Consider the following 26,888-nt stretch of genomic DNA (forward strand, 5'->3'; position numbering starts at 1 on the left):
CAGAAGGCAGTGGAAGCCGTGTCACTTAATATCTTTAAGGCAGAGATAGATAGATTCCTGTTAGGCAAGGGGATCAAAGGTCATCGGGGTAGATGTGTTTGTAGAACTCGAAACACAAACAGATCAGCCATGATCTCACTGAATGGCAGAGCAGGTTCGAGGGGCCAAATGGCCTACATCTACACCTATTTGGCATTTATGCAACTAGACACGTGAGGGAGAAAGGCAAAGATAAATAAGCCTGAGAGACAGGTTCAACATTATTTCTGGCTAGGGATTTCATCTTTGAACTATTTTCTCTTTCTGCAGGGAAGGAATTTTCGAACAGGATCCAGGAGAGTGGTTAACCAGCCGCGTGAACTCGGAGATATCAAGCAGTACAAGATGGGATCGGCCACACAGTTTAAACTCATCAGCAGAATTCCAAAATGGTAAAGCTCAAAAATATTGTCAGCAAATTTACATTCATACTCGAATATTGTTCGAATCATCAGGAGAAGGTGATAAGGAGCAAAGCAAACCAGGAAAATGATGATGGACGCAGACACCAATTTTTTTATTCTTAATTTCCACTCTCTTTCAAGCCCATGGCTTTTGTGGACAACTGTCAGCACTTTATAGTAAGAGTACAGTATTCCAATCAAAGGGAAGAAGAACCCAATAGAGAGATTGTAAATATTTAATTTTCTGTCCTCCGACAGCATAGGATAATGTTCGAAACACAAGGTGTCATTCTCTTTGTCTTTACTCAGAACCTGGGAGTGTATGTAAAAGCCGCAGACAGGAATCTCCTTGATCCAGATGAGAGCACTGATGAACACTGCAGCCTTCCTGGTGTGGAAGAATTTAAATTTCAGAGGGTAGGCCACAGCAAGGAAGCGATTAATGGAGATGAAGCAGAGGAAGCCAATGCTGATGTAGATATTCTGGTAGAGGAACAAACCACTTAGTAGGCAGAGTGTCCGGGAGAGGACCCAGTCATCGTGCTGCAGCATATACTGAAGCCAGAAGGGCAAGGAAATGAGATACAACAGGTCTGAGATGGTCAGATTACAGAGATAGATTCCCAGCTCGTTCCTCTGACTGATCTGCAGGTAGCTGTGATACAGGGACAGGAGATTAGTTGGCAGGCCGATGATGAAGACAGCAATGTAGACTGAGGGAAACAGGGTTTGGTGGATACTGTGGTCGATAGAACAGTTGGTCATCGTTCAACACAATACTGGAACTTCTTTTTCTAATAAATATTATTTTATCTGTTCCTGAGGACTGTGTCAGTGTGCAGTTCTGATGCTTGTTTATTAATTCTTCTTTATTGAAAAATTTTCCCCTGCAGGAAGGAATTTATCCAACAATAGAATCATTGAACTGAACAGCACAGGAAGAAGAGAAGGTAGATTTGTATCACTAAAGTATCTCTCATGCCCCAGAATGTCCTCACCATCAATAAAATACATTTTGAAGTACAACATTGTTAGTACAGGAACCAATTTGCACACAGCAAGCTCCCAAAAACAGCATGTCAGTAATGACCAGATAGTACATTTTGATTATGCTGGTTGAGGGAGAAATGTTGATCCAGGCCATTGAGGAGAATAGTGCAATTTGATAATTTCAGAACTCTTGTAGCTCATCTCTTTAGCCTTGTGGATCCAAGTGAGATTCAGTTGCATATATCATTGAATCTTACAGCATAGAATGAGGCTATTCAGCCCATTATACCTGTTGTCTTTGAAAGAGCTATCCAATTAGACCCACTCCCCTCTGCTTTTCTCCCACAATCCTGCAAATTTCTCCTTTTGAGTTTTTATCCATTTCCCTTTTGGCAGTTACTATCGATTCTGCTTCTACCACACTTGCAGGTAGCAGATTTCAGTTCAGAACAATTCACTGCATAAAAATTGCCCACTGATTTTTGGCAATTTGCCTTCAATCTGTATCCTCACATTAACCTCCCTTCTGTCACTGGAAATTGTTCCTCTATATTTGCTCTGTCAAAATCGCTCATATTTCAAACACTTCTATGAACTCTCCCCTTATCCTTCTGTGCTCTAAAGAGAACCACACCAGCTTCTCTCTCAATATATGTAAAAACGAAACATACTAACCAGTGAAATAAATCAGTTGCTTGTAGTCTATAAGGAGCAGCACCAATGCCTGTAATCTGACTGATTGATTGAATTGTACACCTTGAAGTTCACCGTCTCTTTTCGCTTGTTAGAGTTGGGTAACACTGATGTTTTCTCCCTTAGGTTTACACTGGGTGCGATAGAACTGAGACTGGGCTGGAGGGTGTTCGGTTACAACGCGAGGCAGGAAAAGATTGGACTTGTGAATGCAAATAAGGCAGCATCAGCTGCAAAGTCCTTGAGGTCAAAGGCAGAGAAACCACGGAGACAATAGCAACATCTTGATGTCTCAAGCAATGCTCACCTCCTGTGTTCAATGAGGAGCCCTTTGCAGTCACTATACTGAAAACTCTACAATGCACTGAGCTCCATGGAGCACATAGAGGCAATGGAGAAGGTGCAAAATTACATTTACAAGGATGATATCAGGAATGAGAGGTTATTCCAATCAGGAAGGACTAAGCATTTTGAGGTATTTCCTCAAGAAAAGACAAGGCTGAGGGGAGAAAACCACATCCAAAACCACATGTACTTCCTGTTTTATTCACAACCTGAAGATCAATTTGTTCAAAGAAGAAGCATATTGCATTTGAAACGTTCACTCAGTTTATCTCTCCACAGAAGCTGCCAGAGCTGCTGAGAATTTCCAGGACTTTGGGGTTTTATGTCAGATGGGCTGCATCTGCAGCATTGTGCTTTTATTTTCTGTGTAATGAATTATTTTAACATTATCGATTTATAATCAGGGACTTTCTGGAGTAACTGTGCCACATTTCTTTCAGCTGTTGGTCAACATTTTATTACATTATGAATCTGTTCTGCTATTCACTGAGATCAAGAGATCATTACTGATCCGTATCCCAACTTCATCCACCCGCCTTGGCTCCATATCCTTCCATAACACTATCTATCGATCTGAGGATTATTATTGTGAATTGAGCTAGAATTTATTGCTTTGTGTGGGACAGAGTTCCAAACTACTACCAGCCTTGGCGAAGACGTATTTACTTTATCTCTCCTGATTGGTCTGGCTCTGGCCTTGTGGTTATCTCCTACTTTACCCACCCACAGACAATCTCTGTATGTCGCCTATCAATTTCCTTCAAACTGATTAAAGACTCTGTAAAATTTCTCCTTAACCTTTTCTAATGCAGGGAATGCAAGTCTATTTTATGTAAATCCTCCTCAATTTACAGACCTGTCTAAAAACAGGGTTGTTATCAATGTGTCCCTGTGTAAATGGAATCTGCCAGATGTTGCAACGTAGCGGATATGTTTTCTATTGGTGAAATCCAAACTCGGAAGCTCTTGAGATGTGAGGCGTGTGGATGGAATGAGCCTCTGCTCTAAATGCCGACAGCTGATAAATTTTCACCAGACCCTGTGCCTGGTTCCCCACCAACCCCCACCCATGAGCTTCTCCAGTATCTGCGCACTGGCATCAGTTAGGTGCCAGTCTCTGCTCAGTCATTGAGTTCACAGCAGTCTCCACAGAACCATGTTGTGCCCTCCTTCGTGACCCCCAAGTGATGATCGTTGGCCCTATGCTGACTGTATTGTTCCCTGTTCCCGTCCCCACTGTTCCCACTCCCCAGCTGTACATTACCTCTGATTAGCTGGCACAGAGTGTGAGTGTTGGTGCACTGGGGTTGACAGATTGTCCTTACCACGCTGTGTAGCCTGGATATTTAAGAACAGTAAAGATGTCCGGGCTGAACAAGCAATCTAGTTAAGCAAGGTACTCATTTTGCTCTAAGAGTTGCCATGACGCTATTAACATATATAATATTTTGGAAAATATTTTTCTTTTAAAATAAACATTTAGTCTGTGGGTATGTCTTATTTGGATTTAAACCAACTAGCCTGAGTGCTTTGACATGTATAAATTTTGATATGTAAGAGGGACAGTGTGCATTTGCATTTTTTGAATAGATGAAGAACATGGATAAAAACTGACACCTTTCTAGCAGCTACCAAGCAAAATGTTTATATTACTAATAAAATTGGCATTATGAAAGGGGTTTCATTGTCAAAAGGTAACGTTCAAAGAGACTGGCGAGACGATGAGAATTTGAATTCAATCAGTGGTGGTAGGTATAACTTCAGTAGTTTTTGGGTGTGCAGAGCAGAGGCAATGTAAGATCAAATGGCAGCTGCAAGCCTCCAACTGGTTCCACAGTGAATATAACCTCATTTTGAATCTGTAAGGTGAAAATGCTTTGCCTGATGTTTGGTTAAGTCCATGGGTTGCTGTTGCCTTAATGGAGATTAGTTTGGGAATTTGTTAAAAGTTATGATAGTAGTAATTTGTAGCCATGTGTATATATTTTAACCTGTGTAAATTAATAGAATGTTTCAATTGGTTTAATGCAAAGCCTCGAGAACTGATGTCTGACTCCTAAGTTTAAAGTCACACCTCAAACATGACATTTAAAATTATAGGTTCTGACAGTTGTTTAATGTTTCCCTCTGGGATTTTTTAATAACTCTGCTTTACCAACTGCATCAGTCATAACAGAGTTTATTTAATCTCTCCTTCCTTTTCCACTCCAGAGGCAGTGACTACATACATGAACATGTCCAACTGAAAGAGAGAAGGCTCTTAAAATGCAGATGTGGTGGATTATTTAGAGCCTGTTAACTTATTTACTATTGTATATGGATCTGCTGAGAGGAGTGAGCCAATCTTGCCTTGCATTTAACATTAGCAGCAGCACCAATACCCTCTGGCCCTTGTGTTGACCCCATTTCTGAGCATTATGATCGAGACAATTATTTTCTGCCAATATTAGTTTTTCCTGTGTAATGTCAGTTAACCTAGTTAGATTGTTTCATTACTCTCAGTGCTTTTTATAATTTTGTCTTTGTGAGTGGTCTTCTCTGTCTGAGCCTCTCTGAATAATATTAATGGACCTCACACTCATTGCTTACAGAGTGAATCAAATGGTGAGATGCTGTAGACACATGGAGTATATTTCGGGTTAGAAAATAGAAAATATCATGATGTTCTGTCCAACTTGCTGGGATTTTGCTCAATATTTGAGTGTGATACACCAAGAACAATGTCAATAACTTGCATTTATATAGCACTTCTCATGAGCGAAGCAGCACAAGTTTAAAGGTTTTACCTGTGATATACTCACTCAGTTTTATAGGGCGTCTTAACCTGCGAATTGCAAAGAACGAATTGATGACTCAGCCAATAGTTTATTTGTATGCACGATTGCAGATTGAAAACAGACTCAATTAAATTGAGTATAGGAATGATTACAAGTTAACAGATTGAGAAAGAAGAGGCAATTGGAAATTAATAAAAATGCAAAGCTGCTTTGTTTCTACTCTCAATAAATTAATGCTTCTAAAATATATAGCACCAGAATGCTCAAATTTGTCTCCAGTAATCAGTTTTACAATTGCCCCAAAGTGTTGATTGCAGGTCTGCTTCCAACCCAATGTCAGGAATCTTCCTGTTGGCTGCAGGAAAGGTCTCTGGTGTTTCTAATCTCTTACACCCAGTTTTACAGGTATACCTGAGTTGTCTCACTGACAGAGCCATACTGCCCTATGAATTTCTGCTTAAAACACAATGTCCAACCATATGATGAGCTCTTTGTTGAGACCATAGGGTTTGAACCCACCCCAAATTTGTCAGTCTTTCTCTAACTGTCTTTCAGTAATTTCCCATCACATGAAGCTTCTTGCGGTCAAACCCTCCAGAGAAAGACATTTGCAGATATGATCAACAGGACATTCAACCCATCTTAGCTAATTCCTACGTTCTCCAAGGTCTGTCCCTCATAAACCTAAAAACCAATGTATCTTCACCAGCACTATCTCTGTTCCTTCCTGACAGCATTATTTAGTTTCACAGTTCAGCAGGTTTATTTTTAAGCAGGCTGAGAACAAGCATTTGTCCCCTTAATAGTGTTCACAGTATTCAATGCATGGTGGTTAAAATGGTCAAGCTTCTGCAGTCAGTTTATTTAAAAGTTCCTTTGCCATTTGACACAAGGATTTTCACAGCAATGATGATCAAGCCTTGATTTGCTCCTGAACCACATGAGGAGATGTTAGGACAAGTGAGCAAAACGTTAGGTCCAAGTGATAGGTTTCAAGATGCCTCATTAATGGCAGGGAGGTAGTGAGGGAATTCCAGAGTTCAGGGCCCAGGTAGCTGAAGGCAGGGCAGTGACTGGTGGATTTTAATGGAAATCGGGGATGCTCAAGAGGCCAGAATTGGAGGCGCTCAGATATCAGGGAGAGCTGGAGAAGAAAGAGAGCATAGGAGATGAGGCCAGGAAGGTGATAAAACATCTCTACTGGTCTGTATGTTTGATAACGATGTGGGATTGAGTGGGAGGAGATAATGTTGCTTCATTGGACTCAGCATTAGGTGATTATTTGTTATGGATCATATTGCTGTTTGTGGAAGCTTGCTGTGCACATATTGGCAGCCATGTTTCCTAGATTACAGCAGTAACTACACTTCCAAAGTACTTCATCAGCTGTAAAGAACGTTGGGACATCCTGAGGTTGTGAAAGGCGCTTTAGAAATGTAATCTCTTTCTTTGTTTCCTTTCTTAAGCTGAGCATGATACAAGTACTTTTAACTTTGTTCAGTTATCTGCAGAGTAACGAGGTCAGATTCTGTCCTGTTCATTATTTCTGATCATCTCACCTCGATGCTGAGGTTTGTGAACAGACAGGAGACAGAACAGAGTCTTTCGCAACTCCTGACACTGAATGAAATATGTGAGCAGGAAAACTAAAAGATGGATTGGAAAGTCACAAAACTGGTATGAGCTGTTTAAGCCGCTTAGAGCCTCAATCCTGAGTTGATAAATTCTGGTAAATGCTGACAATTGCAAAAACATTTCAGAGGGGGAAGTGTGTCTCAATGCACACAACGTACTCGCTGGTTAGGCTGAAGTTGCAACTCGCTTGACAATTGTGTGGTTGCACTTTATCACAGGGGTGTCAGTCCCTCCAAGTGTCAGAAGAGGGAGCTTCATACTCCGTGTTTGTGTAGTAATTATAGGCCTGAACTTCCTGGTGGGCGAGTAGGGGGGGCAGGCCCTGCTCGCTGACGCAGAAAGTGACACCCGGTGATGTTGGGCCTGTGTCCCGACTCAGCTGGGTATCATTCCGTTCATCAGTTAGGTGGGGGGAGGGCAAGGGAAGAGCCCAGGCAGCCTTCGCATTTATCATGAAACCTCATCCACAGGCAGGATGGGGTTTCTTGAAGTGTTTGAAGATCCAATAAAATTTTCCATGAAGATTCATTAAAATGGCACTGTCACATGAGGGGACATGTCTGAATCATTTTTTTTTTTAAATTTTAATTCTTCATAATCAAACTAACCTCCCTGAGGCAGTTCTGTGCCTCAGGGAGATTTCTGCGCTCTATTGTGCACAGGTGTGAAAGAGCACAAGCCCCAACTCAGCCTCCTCCACCCCCACCCCCACCCCCCACACAGGGACCGCTCAACACTTGCAGGCGCGCGTCACGCAGGGCGAGCCTTAATTGGTCCACCGACATAAAATGGCAGCACGCAGCCGATCGCAGGCATTAATTGGCTGCGTGCCTGCCCACACCCACTCCCACTGAACACCCCCCCCCCAACGGGGTGAAAATTCTCCCCATAGTTTTGATAAACGTAGGACTGTAGCTTTAAGAATAATTCTGAATTGTAAGATCACATGATCAGTATAAACCAATCAGATTGCAGTGCACGGAGCCTCTAGGAGACAGTTCTTTTAGTTATAGAGTGAGATACACACATGTAGCTGCTGTCTTGTAAATATAGTTCAATGTTCCCACCAAGAAAAATTACCTGGTAAATCAACTCTATAACAAACTGGTGATAAGGATAAATCTGATCTGGTGCTATCCCTCGCCCAGAGGTTGTGAGTATCTGAGATAATTAAAAAGAAAGGAAGATATACTCATCCGAGATGCCACAGTTTAGCAGAATCGATTCCTTTCAGCAAGCCACAGACGACTGGTCACAATATCTAGAACGTCTTCAGTTCTACTTTCAAGCCAACAAAATTATGGGGGAGGAAAAAAGGAGAGCGATTCTCTTAAGTCTTGTGGGAGCCTACAGTTTGATTCAAAGCTTGACAGCCCCCAATGTCCCTGGTTTGAAGACCTTCAGTGAATTATTCGACCTTACTAAGGGACATTTTCGATCCAAACCCTCAGCCACAATGCAGAGGTTCAGGTTCAATTCACAGAATAGAGCCCCAGGGGAGACCATTGCTACCTACGTGTCGAAATTAAAACAACTATCGGAATATTGTGATTTCGGTGAAACCCTGAATGATATGCTCAGGGATTGTTTGGTCTGTGGTGTGCAGGAGGACGTTATTCAGCGAAGATTGCTGGCTGAAGTGAATTTTGATTTTGAGAAAGCGCTGAAATAGCGCTTGCGATGGGAAGCGCTATAAGGGATTCGCAAGTGATTTGAGGTGTGCAAAATGGTGCTGTTTTCCTAGTTGGGTGGAACGGTCAGTTAAAAGTGGCACAAAAAGCCAGGACTCTGCTGTGAAGCGAGGAACAGCTCCCGCTAACCAAAAATTTAGAAGAAACAGCTCAGCAGAAGGTTCAAAAATTAAATGTTATCCACATAGAAACAGTTGTACTCCTAACAATTGGCGATTCAAAGAGTTGGAATTTTTTTTGTCACAAAAGTGGGCACATATTGAAACATTGCAAAGCAAGATCAAAACAGGCTTCCAGGCGACAAGCAATGTCAAATGGAGTGTATAGCATGGAAGAACCAGAAACAACCAATTCTGACATTTATTCCTTATTCAACATAAAAGTTGGGAAGACAGAGCCAATCACTGTCACATTGCAAGTGAATGGTAAACCCTTAAAAATGGCAGTAGCCACTGGTACTTCTACCACCGTAATAGTCGAACACACTTTCAGATATTTCAGTAAAAGTGCTCGAAAATTACATTCGGAACAAGCTTCTGCCAAGTTGAAAATGTACACAGGCGAAGAAATCCGGGTAAGAATTATGACCAGTGTACCTGTTAGTTACAGACACCAAACAGCACAGCTACGAGTGATGGTATTAGAAGGCAGAGGGCGAAATTGGTTAAGGGAAATTAACCTTAATTGGCCAGTGAGTTAGAAAAGGAACAAGGCAAGATACTTCAGAAAGAGCCTGGTGGGGGGTGGTGGTGGGGGGGGTGGGGGTGGGGTGGGGGGGGGGGTGGGGGGGCGGGGGTTGTCCAAGGACTGCAATTGGATGAAAAACGAGTGTGTAACCATTCAGCAACTGGAAGAAATGAAGACTGTCTTAAACAACGACATGGAAGGACAACAGAAGAAACCCAGGGAGACTCTGCTGAATAACAGGGTTCAAGATGAAGTGAGTGAGCTTCGCAAAGAAAAGGAAGATGTGTTTAAATACCTTCAGGCACTACAAGGACCCCTCAGGTCAAAGTTTGTACCTCTGAAAAATTAGGAAAAGAAGCAGGAAGAATTTAATGTCTCTCTGAACAAGCTGAAGAACCAGTTGGGCCGGGAAGATGCAGTACGTTAAAGATTCCAGGAAGAAGCCAACAGATACAAGAGGGAGACAGGTGAGCTGAAGAGTCAGGGTGAGTGAAGCTAAAGGGGCCTTGAAAGCAAAAGTCATAGGACTTTCCAAGATGGGAGTAGAAAATGAGGTCATGGGTCGCTTAACTACCAAAGTAAGGCAAGCTGAGAATTCAGCTGAGAGAAGTTTGGCTGACAATGAAGTTGAAAGGAAGGCCAAGATTAAACTTTGCGGTAGAAAGAAGACGACAGAAAGGAAGAAGGTTCCAAAAAGACAATAAACTTGTAAGGCAGGAATGAAAAAGTTAACGGGTGAATCGTTGGAAACTAAACTTACTCGTTTCCTATTTCACCACAGAACAAAACCCCTCTGTCCCCCACCCCCATTACGACAGGTGCAGCACCTGCAGAGGGGTGATGGTGGTGTAGTGGCATTGTCCCTAGACTAGTACTCTAGAGGCTCAGGGTAATGCTCTGGGGACCTGTGTTCGTAATCCCACCAGGGCAGATGGTGAAATTTGAATTCAATAAAAATCTGGAATTAAAAGTCTGGTGATCACCATGAAACTGTTGTTGATTGTTGTAAAAACCCATCTGGTTCACTAATGTCCTTTAGGGAAGGAAATCTGCCACCTTTACCTGGTCTGGTCTACATGTGACTCCAAACCCACAGCAATGTGGTTGACTTTTAAATGATGACTCAACAAGGACAATTCAGGTTGGGCAATAAATGCTGGCCTAGCCAGTGATGCCCACATCCCATGAACGAATAATAAAAAAAGGTGACTCATGATTTGCATAGTTGTGAGTGAGAATTTACTGTTGGAGAAGTGGTATATGTAAGGAATTTTGGTGGAAAGCCGAAGTGGTTACCTGGTAAAGTAAGCTCTGTGACTGGGCCATTGTCGTACCCCGTGGAAATGGAGGGCTGGATCACCCGTAAGCATGTGGATCATTTAAGAAGAAGAGAGATACCCCAACAAAATGATGTTCCACCTGTAACCATTGCTGAACCTTGCTCAACCAAGGACTGAAATACCTGATGTCTCTGTTGGAGTGAAAGACACTGAACTGCCTGTGCCTAATGAGGTACCTGATGTTAATGTGGTTCCAGAGAACGTGGTTCCTGCAAAAGAATCGGAAGCCGTAGAGCTGCAACGTTCCATGCGGATCAGGACACCATCTGAAAGACTGAACATGTAATTTCATGACCTGTGTAAATATTGTAATGTCATGGGATAAACATCCTTGTAAATACAAAGTGTACAAAAAAAATTAAAGAGGGAGGAATGTAGTAATTATAGTTTTGACAAAGGTAGGACTGTAGCTTTAAGAATAATTCTGAGTTGTAAGATCACAAGATCTGTGTAAACCAATCAGTTTGCAGCATTGGGAACCTCTAGGAGAGAGTTCTTTGTTAGTTATAGAGTGCGATGCACACATGTAGCTGCTGCTGCTTTCTTGTAAATAAAGTTCAATGTTTCCACCAAGAAAAGTTGCCTGGAACATCAACTCTATAACAGTGTGGCTCCCCATCACCTTGTCTATCTCAATAGGAGTTAGAGAGACATTAATACCGAGAGGACTGGAGCCAGGATTAAACGTTCCTATGATTTCATGTCAAATACCCCAGGAATGACAACAGTATGGTCCAGACCATCAAGAGAATGTGATAACCAGCAAAGCAAACCAGGAAAATGAAGATGGACTCAGATATCAACTTTTGATTTGTGATTTCTAATCTCTTCGAAGCCCATCCACCTTATGGACAATTATCAACACTTTATGGTGAGAGTAGAGAAATAAAATAAATGGGGATGCGTGTCACGGTTAAAATGTTTCTACAATTCCACGTCAAAAACCACAGGCATACCAAAGGGATGATTAGGTGACAATGAAGGGGTGAAAATATTTCAAAATAGCATAAACTGGAGAGGAACAATTTAGTGGCCTCAGAGTTATTTCTGGCCTGTAATTTAGGAACACAGGAAATAGGAGCAGGAGTAGGCTATTCAGACCCTTGAGCCTGCACAGCAATTCAACTAGATCATGGATGATTTTTCTACCTCAACACCATTTTCCTGCACTATCTCCTTGATGTCTTTAATAACTAGAAATCTATTGATCTCTGTCTTGAACATACTCAATGACTGAGATTCCACAGTCCTCCACGGTTGAGAATCCCAAAGATTCACCAGCATCTCCTTATGTGAATCGGTGTCGAATATTGTTTCATAATGCTGCAGTGAAGCATGTTGGGTTGTTTGACCGTTTTAAAGGTGCTATTTAAATGCAAGCTGTTGAACTAGACGAGTGAGGGTGAACGGTAAAGAAAACGAGCTTGAGATGCAGGTTCAGAATTGTTTCTAACTGGGGATTTGATCTTCAATCTCTTTATCTGCAAGGCAGGAGATTTGTAACAAGTTTGAAGAACCTGGCTAACTTCCTGTGTGAACTCGGAGATATAAAGCAGTACAAGATGGGGTCAGCCACACAGTTTAAACTCGTCAACAGAACTGCAATGTGGTAAAGCTGCCAAACTTCCTTAGCAAATTTACATTCATACTCGAATATTGTTCGAATCATCAGGAGAATATGATAAGGAGCAAAGCAAACCAGGAAAATGATGATGGATGCAGTCATCAATTTTTTTATTCTTAATTTCCTCTCTCCTTGAAGTCCACGGACCTTATGAACAACTGTAAGCGTAAATGAATAAAATCAAAGGGAGGAAGAACCCAATAGAGAGCTTGTAAATATCTTTAAATATCTATCCTCTGATTGCATAGTACAATGTTCGAAACACAAGGTGTCATTCTCATTGTCTTTACTGAGAACCTGGGAGTGTATGTAAAAGCCGCAGACAGAAATCTCCTTGATCCAGATGAGAACACTGATGAACACTGCAGCCTTCCTGGTGTGTAAGAATTTAAATCTCAGAGGGTAGGCCACAGCGAGGAAGCGATTAATGGAGATGAAGCAGAGGAAGCCAATGCTGATGTAGATATTCTGGTAGAGGAGCAGAGTATGCAGAGTGCCCGGGAGAGGACCCAGTCATCGTGCTGCAGCATATACTGAACCCAGAAGGGCAAGGAAATGAGGTACAACAGGTCTGAGATGGTCAGATTACAGAGATAGACTCCCAGCTCGTTCCTCTGTCTGATCTGCAGGTAGCTGTGATACAGGGACAGGAGATTAGGGCAGAGATTTAAAGTGAGTTTCAAAAGAAGCAATTGTGATGTGAGTAAAACCTTTGTCACACAAATAGTCCAGGTCTGGAATGCACTGCCTGGGAGTGTGGCGTAGGCAGGTTCCACTGAGATGTTCATGAGGGCATGAACAACATAGAACCTTCTCCCCATAACCTTTCAACCCCGTTACTAATTAAAAATCTGTCTATCTCTTCCTTAAATTTATTCAGCGTCCCGGCATCCATTGTTCTCTGAGGCTGTGAGTTCCACAGATTCACGACCCTTTGAGAAAAGTAATTCCTCCTCATCTCTGATTTAAATCTACCACCTCTTAGCCTAAAACTATGGCCTCTCGTTCTAGAATGCCCCGCAAGGGGAAACATCCGCTCCACGTCTACCTTGTCTATCCCCTTTGGCATCTTATATATCTCAATTAGATCTCGTCTCATCCTTCTAAACTCTAGCGAGTATAGGTCTAAACTGCTCAATCTCTCCTCATAAGACAAGCCCGCATCTCTGGAATCAATCTAGTGAACCTCCTCTGAACCGCCTCCAAAGCAACTACATCCTTCCTCAAGTAAGGGGACCAAAACTGTGCACAGTACTCCAGGTGCGGTCTCACCAATGCCTTGTACAGTTGCAACAACATTTCCCTGTTTTTATATTCTATTCCTTTAGCAATAAATGCCAAAATTCCATTTGCCTTCCTTATTACCTGCTGTACCTGCTGTGACTAGCTTTCAGCGATTCATGCATGAGGACACCCAGATCCCTCTGCACTGAAGCATTCTGAAGTTTCTCTCCATTTAAATAATAAGTCACCTTTTTATTCTTCCAACCAAAATGGACAATCTCACACTTACCCACGTTAAACTCCATCTGCCAAATTTTGGCCCATTCACCTAACCTGTCCATATCCATTTGTAAATTTATCTCTTCATTGCAACTTACTTTCTCACCTATTTTGGTGTCATCTGCAAATTTAGCTGCAGTACCTTCTATCCCTGAATCCAAGTCATTAATATAGATTGTAAATATTTGGGGCCCAAGGACCGAACCCTGTGACACCCCACTAGCTACAGCTTGCCATCCAGAAAAAGACCCATTTATCCCGAAATGATTATTTGAATAGAAACAATGTGCAGGGGTATGGGGAAAAGGTAGGGCAATGGCACTAGGTCATAATGCTCATTTGGAGAGCTGGTGCAGACACGATGGGCTGAATGGCCTCCTTCTGTGCCGTTAAAATTCTGTGAATCTGTGAATCTGTGAATAGTTGGGAGGCTGATGATGAAGAAAGCAATGTAGATGGGGGATGGGGAACAAGGTCTGGTGGACACTGTGGTTGATAGAACAGTTGGTCATTGTTCAACACGATACTGGAACTTCCTCTTCTAATAAATATTCTTTTACCAGTTCCTGACGACCGAGTCTGTGAATTTATTAATTCTTCTTTCCTGAACTTTTTTCCTTGCGGGTAGAAGTTATCCAACAAATGAAACATTGACAATCAATGCAGACAATGACATGTCACTGTTGTAAAGATCACAGGCAATAGTGAGCATCTAACACGGAGGCTGTACTTTTTCTCCTTCAACCTTACACACAGTGATATCATCGTGCTGTCACGATGCAACTTCTTAAAGGTACACATCATTGCATTGACATGCATACAATATCACAACAGGAAACAGAGCAGCCAATTTGCACACAGAAAGCTCCCACAAACAGATAATGTATTTTGATTAGGTTGGTTGATGGAAAAATGTCGATCCAGGGCACTGGGGAGAATACTGCAATCTGACCATTTCAGACCACTTGTAGCTGTTTACCCTTGTGGATCCAAGTGAGATTCAGTTGCATATATCATCGAATCTTACAGCACAGAATGAGGCTATTCGGCCCATTGTACCAGTGGTTTTTGAAAGAGCTATCCAATTAGACCCACTCCCCTCTGCTTTTCTCCCATAGTCCTGCAAGTTCCTCCTTTTGATTATTTATTCATTTATCTTTTGGAAGTCACGATTGATTCTGCTTCTACCACACTTGCAGGCAGCACATTTCAGTTCAAAACAACTCACTGCACAAAAAATCTTCTCATCACCCCCCTGGTTTTTGACAATTTGCCTTAAATCTGTCTCCACAAGTTAACCACCCTTCTGTCACTGGAAATTATTCCTCCATATTTACCCCGTGAAAATCGTTCATATTTCAAACACCTCTATGAAATCTCCCCTTATCCTTCTGCGCTCTAAAGAGAACCACACCAGCTTCTCTCTCAATATATGTAAAAACTAAACATACTAACCAGTGAAAGAAATCAGTTGCTTATAGTCTATAAGGAGCAGCACCAATGCCTGTACTCTGATTGATTGAATTGTACACCTTGAAGTTCACCGTCTCTTTTAGCTTATTAGAGTTGGGTAACACTGATGTTTTCTCCCTTAGGCTTACACTGGGTGCGATAGAACTGAGACTGGTCTGGAGGAAGTGCAGTTACAACTTGAGGCAGGAAAAGGCTGGACTTGTGAATGCAAATAAGGCAACATGAGCTGCAAAGCCCACATGGTCAAAGGCAGAGAAACCATGGAGACAATCAATGCCAACATCTTTACATCTCAAACCATGCTCACATCCTGTGTTTAATGTAGATCCTATTGCAGTCACTATACTGAAACCTCTATAAGGCATTGAACTCCATGGAGCACATAGAGGCATTGGAGAAGGTGCAAAATTACATTTACCAGGATGATACCGGGAATGAGAGGTTATTCCAATTAGGAAGGACTGAACAGTTTTAGGTATTTTCTCTGGAAAGGACAAGGCTGAGAGGTGACCTGAGAGTTGTCATCAAGATTAGGAAAGGGTTTGGTAGGGTAGACATAGCAAAAATGTGTCCACCTGTGGGCATGACCAGAACTAGGAACCATCAATATAAGATCGTTACTAATAAATCCAATCAGGAATTCAGGAGGAACTAGAGAACAGTTAGAATGTGGAACTCACTACCACTAGGGATTGTTGAGGTTAGTATTAAAGGTGTATGTGAGGGGAGGATAGATAAGCACATGAGGGAGAAAGAAACGGCAGGATATGTTAATAGGGTGAGATGAAGAGACATTAGAGGAGGCCCATGTGGAGCAAAAACAATGACGTGAACTATTTGGGCTGAATGGCTTGTTTCTGAGCTGCAAGATTTATGGGCTGGATTTTCCTGTCCCATCGCGGAGCCTACCCATGTCGGGCAGGATTTTAAAATTCCAGGATTCCCGTCCTCATTCCCATCACCAGCAACCTTGAGCAGTGCTGGATAAGGGTGCAGGTCATGAGCTTGCAAGGAATTGTCCCGTCATTTTACCAGCTCCAATGAGAGGTGGGCATTTCAGACCCACCCACAATTTTCATGGAGTCAGACTGGCTGTCGAAGAGGACAATGTTCACACCGGCTCAAAGGCACCATGAACCATGGGGAATCCCTGTTCTTGAGTCAGGAACCTTTTGGTAAATTCAAATGTGGTTGACAAGTTCACTTTTCAGGATATAATGCTGTATGAGTATAGTGAAATTCAGATTTTACTGTGTCAGTTCTCTGCCTTCCTTTTATGTTTTCATTTAATTTCAGCTCATTCATCTGTATGACTCTTTCAAAGCTTTGACAGATGTCTGAACTCTTTGAATTGCAGCTCAGGCCTCTGACTTTTTCAAAGCTGAGCCTCCAGCTGACCTCAAAGGCTCTAAGATATTCAGCACGAGAGGCTTTGTCGCCATAGTTTTGGATGAAAATCTCATGAATTCATGGCTGAGTTCAAACCGCTAATCACAGAATCACAGTGCAGAAGAGGCCCTTCAGCCCATCGAGTCTGCACCGACGCGTGAGGAACACCTGACCTACCTACCTAATCCCATTTACCAGCACTTGGCCCATAGCCTTGAATGTTATGACGTGCCAAGTGCTCATCCAAGTACTTTTTAAAGGATGTGAGGCAACCCGCCTCCACCACCCTCCCAGGCAGCGCATTCCAGACCGTCACCACCCTCTGAGTAAAAACTTATTTCCTCATATCCCCTCTAAACATCCTACCCCTCACTTTGAACTTTTGACACCTTGTGACTGACCCTTCAACCAAGGGGAAATGCTGCTCCCTATCCACCCTGTCCATGATCTTGTGCACCTCAATCAGGTCGCCCCTCAGTCTTCTCTGCTCCAACGAAAATAACCCAAATCTATCCAACCTCTTTTCATAACTTAAATGTTTCATCCCAGGCAACATCCTGGTGAATCTCCTCTGCACCCCCTCCAGTGCAATCACATCCTTCCTATAATGTGGCGACCAGAACTGCACATGTACTCCAGCTGTGGCCTCACCAAGGTTCTATACAACTCCAACATGACCTCCCTACTTTTGTAATCTATGCCTCGATTGATAAAGGCAAATGTCCCTTATGCCTTTTTCACCACCCCACTAACATGCCCCTCCACCTTCAGAGATCTATGGACACACATGCCAAGCTCCCTTTGTTCCTCAGAACTTCCTAGTGCCATGCCGTTCATTGAATACTTCCGTGTCAAATTACTCCTTCCAAAATGTATCACCTCATTATTTTCAAGGTTAAATGCCACTTATCTGTCCTTTTGGCCATCCCGTCTATATCTTCCTGTAGCCCAAGACACTCAACCTCATTAACCACCCAACCAATCTTTGTGTCATCCGCAAACTTACTAATCCTAACCCCACATAGTCATCTATGCTGTTTTTATAAATGACGAATAATATGGTACACAGCACAGATCCCTGTGGTATGCCACTGGACACATGCTTCCAGTCACTAAATCATCCTTCTGTTATCAACCTCTGTCTCCTACAACTAAGCCAATTTTGAATCCACCTTATCAAATTACCCTGTATCCCATGTGCATTTGCCTTCTTTATAAGTCTCCCATGTGGGACCTTGTCAAAGGCTTTGCTGAAATCCATATAAACTACATCAACTGCACTGCCCTCATCTATACACCTGGTCACTTCCTCAAAAAATTCAATCAAATTTGTTAGGCATGACCTCCCTCTGACAAAGCCATGCTGACTATCCCTGATCAAACCTTGCCTCTCCAAGTGGAGATAGATACTCTCCTTCAGAAATTTCACCAATAGTTTCCCTACCACTGACGTGAGACTCACTGGCCTGTAGTTCCCTGGCTTATGTCTACAACCCTTCTTGAATAGCGGAACCACATTAGCTGTTCTCCAGTCCTCTGGCACCTCCGCTGTGGCCAGAGAGGAATTAAAAATTTGGGCCAGAGCCCCTTTGATCTCCACCCTTGCCTCCCTCAATCATCCAGACCTGGAGATATGTCTACTTTTAAGCCTGCCAACACCTCCAATACTTTGTCACTCCCTATATCAATTTGCTCAAGAACCTCGCAGTCTCTCTCCCTGAGTTCGATACCTTCATCCTCATTCTCTTGGGTGAAGACGGATGTGAAGTATTTGTTCAACACTCTACCGATATCCTCTGGCTCTACCCATAGGTTGTCTCCTTGGTCCCTAATGGGCCCTACTCTTTGCCTGGTCATCCACTTCCCATTGATATACTTATAGAATATCTTGGGATTTTCCTTACTTTTACCTTCCTCATGTTCCCTCTTTGCTCTCCTAATTGCTTTCTTAAGCTCCACTCTGCACTTTCTGTACTCCACTAATTTACTTCCCTTGTACCTGCTAAAAGCATTTCTTTTCCTTCTCATCGTAACCTGAATATCTTTAGTTATCCATGGTTCTCTGGGCTTGTTACTCCTCCCTATCACCCTAGAGGGAACATGTTGAGCCTGTACTCTCCCCCATTTCCTTTTTGAACACCCCCCACTATTCCTCTGTAGATTTCCCCACAAGTAACTGTTCCCAGTCTACCTTGGCCAGATCCTGCCTTATTTTACTAAAATCTGCTCTTCCCCAATCCAAAACATTTTTTTGCAACTTATCTATTTCTTTGTCCATATCAAGCTTAAACTGTTGTGGTCGCTATCACTAAAATGCTCCCCCCCCCACCACCTCAGCCACCTGTCCGGCTTCATTCCCCAGAATTAGGTCTAGCAATGCACCGTCCCTTGTTGGACCCTCTACATATTAACCTAAAAAGTTCTCCTGTACACATTTCAAGAAAACCACTCCATCCAAGCCCTTAACACGACATCTATCCCAATTAATGTTGGGAAAGTTGAAATCACCTAATATAATTACCCTATTGTTATAGTTTTTACACACCTCTGCAAACTGTGCACATATTTGCTCCTCAATTTCCCACTGACTACCTGGGAGTCTATAATAAACATCTAATAATGTGGCTGCCCCTTTTTTATTCCTAAGCTCTACCTACAAAGATTCATTCGATGCCCCTCCAAGATATCATCTCTCCTTACTGCAGTAACTGACTCCTTAACTAATAATGCAATGCCTCCTCCTCTTTTACCCCCTCCCCTGTCTTGCCTGAAGACTCTATATCCCAGAATTTTGAGCTGCCAATCCTGCCCCTCCCTCAACCACATCTCAGTGATGGCTACTATATCACAACATGTCAATCCTCACCCTTAACTCAATCCATTTTGTCTGTAATACTCCTGGCATTAAAGTAGAGGTCATCCAGCCTTGCCTCACTCCCTTGAAGCTTAATGCAGCTGTACTCCCTCTGACTTGATTGTTTTACTGTATTATGATGTGTCCCTATTCTGCTAACATTCCGTGTCCCCTCCCCCTGCCAAATTAGTTTAAACTTCTCCCGACAGCACTAGCAAACCCACCTGCAAGGATGTTAGTCCTGCTCTGGTTCAGATGTAGACCGTCCCACTTGTACAGGTCCCACCTTCCCCAGAAACGGTCCCAGTGATCCAGGAATCTAAAACCCTCCCTCCTGCGCCAACTCTTAAGCCACATGTTCATCTTCACTATTCTCCTATTTCTGAGCTCGCTAGCATGTGCCACTGGGAGTAATCCAGAGATTACAGCCCGAGAGGTCTTGCTTTTTAGTCTACTGCCTAACTCCCTGAATTCTTGATGCAAGACCCCATCCCTTTTTCTACCTATGTCATTGGTACATGTAACATGACCTCTGCCTTATCACCCTCCCCCTTCAGGATGCCCTGCAGCCGTTCAGTGACATCCCGGACCCTGGCACCAGGGAGGTAACACACCATCCTGGAGTCACGTTGACGGCCACAGTAGCACCTATCTGTTCCCCTGACAATAGAATCCCCTATTACTATTACTTTTCCTCCCTTCCTCCCCTCCTGTACAGACAGGCTGCTTGTGGTGTCAGAAGCTTGGCCCTGTCCACACTCCCTGGAGGAACCAACGCCCTCATCAAAATGGGATACCGATTTGCGAGTGGGACCCCAGGCGACTCCTGAACTACCTGCTTGTTTCTCTTGGATTGCCTGGTGGTCACCCATTCCCTTCCTTCCTCAAGTCCCTTCATCTGCGGTGTGACCACCTCTCTAAACGTGCTATCCACGATGCTCTCAGACTCACGGATGTTCCACAGTGTCCCCAGCTGCCGTTCCAGCTCTGAAACGCGAGCTTCCAGGAGCTGCAGCTGAACACACTTCCTGCACATGCTGGTCCCGGGCACTGGAAATGTCCCCGGCTTCCCACATGGAGCATGAGGAGCACACCATGGCTTTGAGCACTCTTTAAATTCAAAATGACTCACCATGACTTAACTCTTTAAATTAAACCTTTTAAATCAATTACTCTAGGGCCCTTCTTTCCTGATTCTCGTTAATGTAGAATATACAAACTATAAACCACAAAAAGACCTTAAACTATAAGCGATAAAAGTAGGAAATACCCAACCTTACCCACTACTTACCAGTCATTCCTTTCCCTTGTAGCCTCCACTGCTGCAGCAAGGCAAGACCACTCTCTGAAGATTTAGGAAGTTGGATAGCAAAGAAAAAATGCAAAGAGCACCTTGTCCCCTCTGCACCAAATTCCCACCGTGCACCAAATTGTCAATGCCCACACTCACTCTGGCTGTGTCTCACTCAGGATGAGGTCTCTCCCCTATTCATGTGCAATAGAGTTATATCAGCAGGAGTTGTTGATGCAGATGCCAATGGCCCTGTAAAGTTAATTGTTTTAACAACAATATGTGGCTTCAATAAGGTCAAGAGATTTAAGTGGATTTTGAACGACTGTTTATCTTGGCAGAGTTATAAGGCCTAAATAGGATTATGTTTTTAAGTGGTTTTCACATTCGATTTGTTTATCTTGGCAGTTTTATGATCTCTTAATACAATTATGGCTTTTGTCAAGAGCATTTTGAATGACAGTTAATTTTGGCAATTTTATGAGCATCGCAGTGACTTCCCAGCATTACTATAGGGCTCCTGAGTTCTGCACATAGTAAATACCAGGTAATTGGGTATTGAGGGGTACAAGGGAATATGGGGTGAAGGTGTATGAGAGTATAGAGGAAGTATGGGGAATATGGAGTACTGAGAATGTAACTTCTTTCACTTCCTGCTTCATGGTTGCTGCTTGTAGAGACTAACTCTCTCCCTGTGTTAGATCAGCTAACTCAGTAACTACCAGACCTGTAGCCTAAGGCCCACATATTGCATAATACATTGGGCTGGATTTTCATCTTGGAGTTGGGAATTGGGAGTTTGGATATTTCCTAATGTCATGATCACACCTCCTTCCTAGGAAGTGCCCACGCACACTATCTTCATGGTGGGGCGGTGGGTAGGTGGGTGAGCTGGAGTTGGGGGCTACCCAACTGCCAATATTTACAATTGGCCACAGAGAGATCCTTTTGTATCATTCACTGTGGTGGGAATGAACTGATCGGGGCCAGCATCAGCCCCTCCCTCTGTCACCAGAATGAGCCTTCTTAGTTCTTAGTTGTTGCAAAGCTTGAATTTCTAATAATCGCCAAATGGAATCATAGCCCCAGTACATGTATGATCTCTGGTTAGGAATGCTACGGAGTTTTAACTCCATGGTATGAGCGCTTGTTTCTCAACAGGGTCTCCACCCAGAAACCAGGCTCATTGTTAGGTTTGGCTCCGCACTGGGTGGGGAACTCTCCAGAGGAGGCCACAGTCTGGGAGCAGAAAGGGAGTCCACAGCTTGGGATAGAGGTGCAGAGGGAGCTATATCGTGGTTTGGAGGCTGGGAGTGGTGATCACAGGGACCTGCAGAGAGTTTTGGGTCACACTATGGTGGCTGGGAATGGGGTGGGGTGGGGGGGGCGGTGGGTGGTGGTCAGTAATTGAGGATTGGATGGGATCAGTGATCACAGGGTGGTGAGTCTGATCACAGGAGACAGAATTTGAGAAGTGGGGACAGGGTGTGTGGAATTTGATCACAGGAAGGAAAGTTGCTTGAAGAAAGCACTCATGTTCCTCTTGGCCCACAAGCAGTGCTGGAAAAGCACTTACCTCTTCCATGTAGCAGTCCTCATCCCACTTCAGCTGTTGGGTTTCCTGAGGCTAAGGGAACCCATCCGGCCTGGGTTAAATTTAAGATGTTTCAAATTTAAAATGTAAGATTCAAATATTTAACTGACGATCCCCCTCCTTGCTGCCAATTGCTTAACAGCACATCAGCCACCCTCCCCCTCCCCCACCTCATCCCTGACAAAACAGTAACTGGATGGGTTTGAGGTGCATTGAGTTCAGCTTTGAGCTTTTGATTATTTTGTATTCCCTCAGACCCTGATTAAAGTACCCGTCATACAGCTGAACAGCACAGAAGGAGGCCATTCAGCCTGTCATGTATACAACAGCTCTTTGATACAACTATCCAATTCATTCTTTGCTTGTGGAAATGTTGACTGAAGACAACAATAACAACAGTTTGATTTTATATAGCATCTTTAATGTAGTCAAACATCCCAAGATGCTGCAGAGGAGCAATATCGAGCCAAATCTGACACCAAACCACATGAGGAGTTATTAGGATAGGTGACCAAATGCTTGGTCAAAGAGGCAGATGGTAGGCAGCATCTTGAGGAGGTGAGAGAGGCAGAGATGCAGAGAGGCCTTCAAGAGCTTTGGGCCTAGGACCCTAGATGCCTGAAGGCAATGGAGGAATGAATAAAATCAGGGGCGATTAAGAGGCCAGAATTAGAGTCCAAGTTCTTGGACTCGAACTCAAGTTCTGTCGAAGGGTCATGAGGACTCGAAACGTCAACTCTTTTCTTCTCCGCCGATGCTGCCAGACCTACTCAGTTTTTCCAGGTAATTCTGTTTTTGTTTTTATCTAAAGGAGATATGGCTGTGAAAGCAGGTTTTAGTAAACACCTTGTCAAGCACCAGGAGAGAAATGGAAAGCAATGAAGGCGAACAAGGCAAAAGAGAGATACGGAAATCTTGTCGCAGAGACAAACAAGGTGAATTGTTTGTTGAGGGCATGAGGTGGGAGGTTAGGAGAACATTAGAATGGCCAAATCTAGAGGTAAGAAATGTGGGATATGTGTAAGGAAGGAGTTCAACACAATTGTTTTAACTATGGAGTCCTAAATGCAGGACAGCTCTGGAATGATTGGAATGATTTGAGACCAGCTTTCTGTCAATTGTCTAGGCATCTGCGTCCACCACCTCTCACCCCCACCATCTCCTGATGCCATCATGAAGTATATAAGTATTTCTAATGTCACAAAATAACTAATAGGTGAGGAAACCCATCTTATTTCATCCATCCAGAACAAGGCTACATTCCCTTGATCGTTTTGGAGCACATATTCCTGGCTAATCTTCTTAGCGCAGTGTTGAGGGAGCGCTGCACTGTTGGAAGTTCCATCTTTTGGATGGAAGCCCCATTTTCTAAAATGGAATTGAAAGTTTCCACGGCGCTATTACAAAGAAGAGAAGGAGATCTTTTCCTTGGTGTCCTGACCAAATTTTATCCATCTACCAACATCACTAAAGCAGATTACCTGGTTATTATTGCTGTTTGTGGGAGCTTGATGTACATTAATTAGTTACTGTGTTTCTTACATCACAAATGTGATTATACTTCAGTGGATGTGAGGTGTTTTGGATGTCAGCAGTGAAAGGCGCTGTATAAATGATTCTTTCATAAATGATTCCAGGTCTGTCATCTCCATGACATTGACCAGACTCCACCACATCCTGTGTTGATCATTCCTTTCATGCAGACTGCCCTTATGATCTCAGTGCTAGACTTACCTTTCGCTAGATTGAACTGAAACAAACAGAGCAGTAGAAATCTAGAACTCTCTCTCCCATAAAAGGCAGGCGGAACAAGTGAAATTTTCCAGACAGAGATGGATAGGTTTTGTTTCGTGACGGTACCAGGGAAACTGGAGCAATTGGGATTCATACTTACATTCCCTTTATGACATTCTTACATGTGGACATTCAAGGTCATCTCTCAGATTCCCACTTTTTACATTGAGAACAGTGAGTTTCTCCGGCTTCTCATTCCCACTGAAACTCTAGATCCTGATTTAAGTCCTCTGGCTCTTTTCTACATGGCCTCCAGTGTGTCTCTGGAGAAAATACTGAAGGTGAGTTATGTACCGTGTAACCAGCATCCCCACTGCCTCCTATTCCACTAGATAGTTGATGTGGCCTGGCTGACTGATACGCTGAATTGGTTGGGCATTTTGAATGTTGAGATCTCTTTCAGCTTCCTCCTCAGCACAATCTATGAAACGCCCCCTACATTTGCTTCCTGTATGCAATATCGAACTCACAACAACATTTGCCATTGGTTTGCATACTGACATGTTTCACTCAGTTCACTCTGTAATATCTGAAATTACACAGTTTGGCTAATTTCATATAGTATTACAAACACAGAAATGGATCATTCAACCTAACTGGTCGATGCTGGTGTTTATGCTTCACTCGATCCTCCTCCCATGCTTCTTCAAACCCTTTCAACATTTCTCTCTATTCTTTTCTCCCTCATGTACTAATCCAGTTTTCTCTAAAGGCATCCATGGTATTTCACAGAAGCACAAAATCTGTATATATCTGTAAAGATACATGTGTGGATGATGGAGTATTATAATGTAGTTCATGTTGTTTAATAAATGTTTATTCTTTTGTTAAAAGTTCATCAGCTGACTCCTGTGACTCTGTTCAGTATCCATCCTCCACGTTTCTAAATAAAAAATAAAAGTTAGGATCTATCAAGCCTGGGATTTGGCTTGTCCAGCAGTAACATCAGCTGGGATCATAACGTACTTGATCACCTATCAGCTTCCTCTTTTCAGCCAGAGAAAAGCAGTGGGGCCATTTACAGCAAGAGATTGTGAGAAGAGCCAGCAGGGCCATTAACAATGAGAGAGTGAGAGGAGCAGCGGGACCATTAACAGTGAGAGAGCGAGAGAAGCAGTGGGGCCTTTAACAGTGAGAGAGCGAGAGGAGCAGTGGGGCCATTAACAATGAGAGAGTGAGAGGGGCAGTGGGGACATTAACAGTGAGAGAGTGAGAGGAGCAGCAGGGCCTTTAACAGTGAGAGAGTGAGAGGAGCAGTGGGGCCATTAACAATGAGAGAGTGAGAGGAGCAGTGGGGCCATTAAGTGAGAGAGTGAGAGGAGCAGTGGGGCCATTAACAGTGAGAAAGTGAGAGGAGCAGTGGGGCCATTAACAGTGAGAGAGTGAGAGGAGCAGTGGGGCCTTTATCAGTGAGAGAGTTAGAGGAGTGTGGTTTTTAACTGTGAGCGAGAGCGAGAAGAGTGAGAGACCATTAAAGAGCTGGAGAGGGAAAAGAACACAGAGAGCAGCTGATTGGTGAGTAGGATTAGTGAGTATTCCTAGCCTTTAAAGTAAACGTAAGGTCTTTAGTTTGTGTTTAGGTCTCTAGCCTATTTTTCTCTTTTTCTTATAGATAGCTTGTTACATATATGATCGATACTGGTGTGTATAAAAAAATAATTATACTAAATTGTAAAGAGCAGTGATACGAGAGTAATTAATTAATAAATTAAATAAAATACAATAGCGATGGCAGGACGGGTGATGTGTTGCTGCTGCAGCATTTTATTTACCCTAAGCCAGTTTGCCCGTGGCTCAGGTAGTAATCCCGAGATTATTACCTTGAAGGTTCTGCTTTTTAATTTAGCTCCTAACTGTCCAAATTATTTCAGCAGAACCTCCTTTCTGGTCCTATCAATGTCGTTGATACCAACATGGATGATGACAACTGGATCCCTCCCCTCCCACTCTAAGTTTCACTCCAGCCCTGAGGAGATGTCCTTAACCCTGGCACTGGGCAGGCAACACAGCCTTCAGGACTCATGCTCATGGTTGCAGAGAACAGCATGTATCCCCCATATTATACTGTCCCCTACCACTACTACATTCCCATTTCCTCCCCCCAGTTGAATGTTTCCCTGTACCATGGTGCCGTGGTCAGTTCGCACATCCCTCCTGTAGTCCCCGCTCTCATCCACACAGCTTACAAGAACCTCGTAACTGTTGGACAGTTGCAGGGGCCGAGGGTCCTCGAACGCTACCCCTGGGCCCCCATACCTGTTTCACCTGCAGTCACTCCCTCCTGTCCCTGATCACAGACCAAAGTTGAATGACCTAATCCGAGAGATGTGACCGCCTCCTGGAGCAAGGTGTCCAGGTAACTTTCCCCCTCCCTGATGTGGCACAATGTCTGCAGCTCGGACTCCAGCTCCTTAACTTGGATCCGAAGTTCCTCGAGATGCAAACACCTGGTACAGATGTGTGCGCTCTGGATCACCTTGGTGTCCAGCAGTTCCCACTTAAATGCGTGGCTCAGAGTTTGGTGTGGGAGGAATGGGTTTCAGTTCCTGGGGCACTGGCATCAGTACTGGGGTAGAAGGGAGCTGTTCCAGCAGGATGTTCTTCACTTGAACTGTGCTGGGACCAGTGTCCTGGTGAATTGAATAACTAGGATTGTAGCGAGGGCTTTAAACTAAATAGAAGTGGAAAGGTTTCTGGAGAGGGGATACATAGACTTATAAAGCAAAAGGATATGACAGGGCAACTATTTAGGTAATGATACCCAG

At 43.4% G+C, this 26,888-nt stretch overlaps 1 protein-coding gene and 1 pseudogene across 1 annotated transcript; both read right to left on the reverse strand.

Annotated features, from left to right (window-relative positions):
• Positions 1-290: 290 nt before the first annotated feature.
• On the reverse strand, positions 291-1,208 carry LOC121292375 (ovarian cancer G-protein coupled receptor 1-like). The gene has a single exon (XM_041214224.1). The coding sequence runs from the start codon at positions 1,206-1,208 to the stop codon at positions 291-293; it is 918 nt and encodes a 305-aa protein (XP_041070158.1).
• A 10,870-nt stretch (positions 1,209-12,078) lies between these two features.
• LOC121292376 lies at positions 12,079-14,240 on the reverse strand (annotated as a pseudogene).
• Positions 14,241-26,888: the final 12,648 nt, after the last annotated feature.

Source organism: Carcharodon carcharias, chromosome 20 (assembly GCF_017639515.1).
Source record: "Carcharodon carcharias isolate sCarCar2 chromosome 20, sCarCar2.pri, whole genome shotgun sequence".
NCBI classification, from domain to species: Eukaryota; Metazoa; Chordata; class Chondrichthyes; order Lamniformes; family Lamnidae; genus Carcharodon; species Carcharodon carcharias.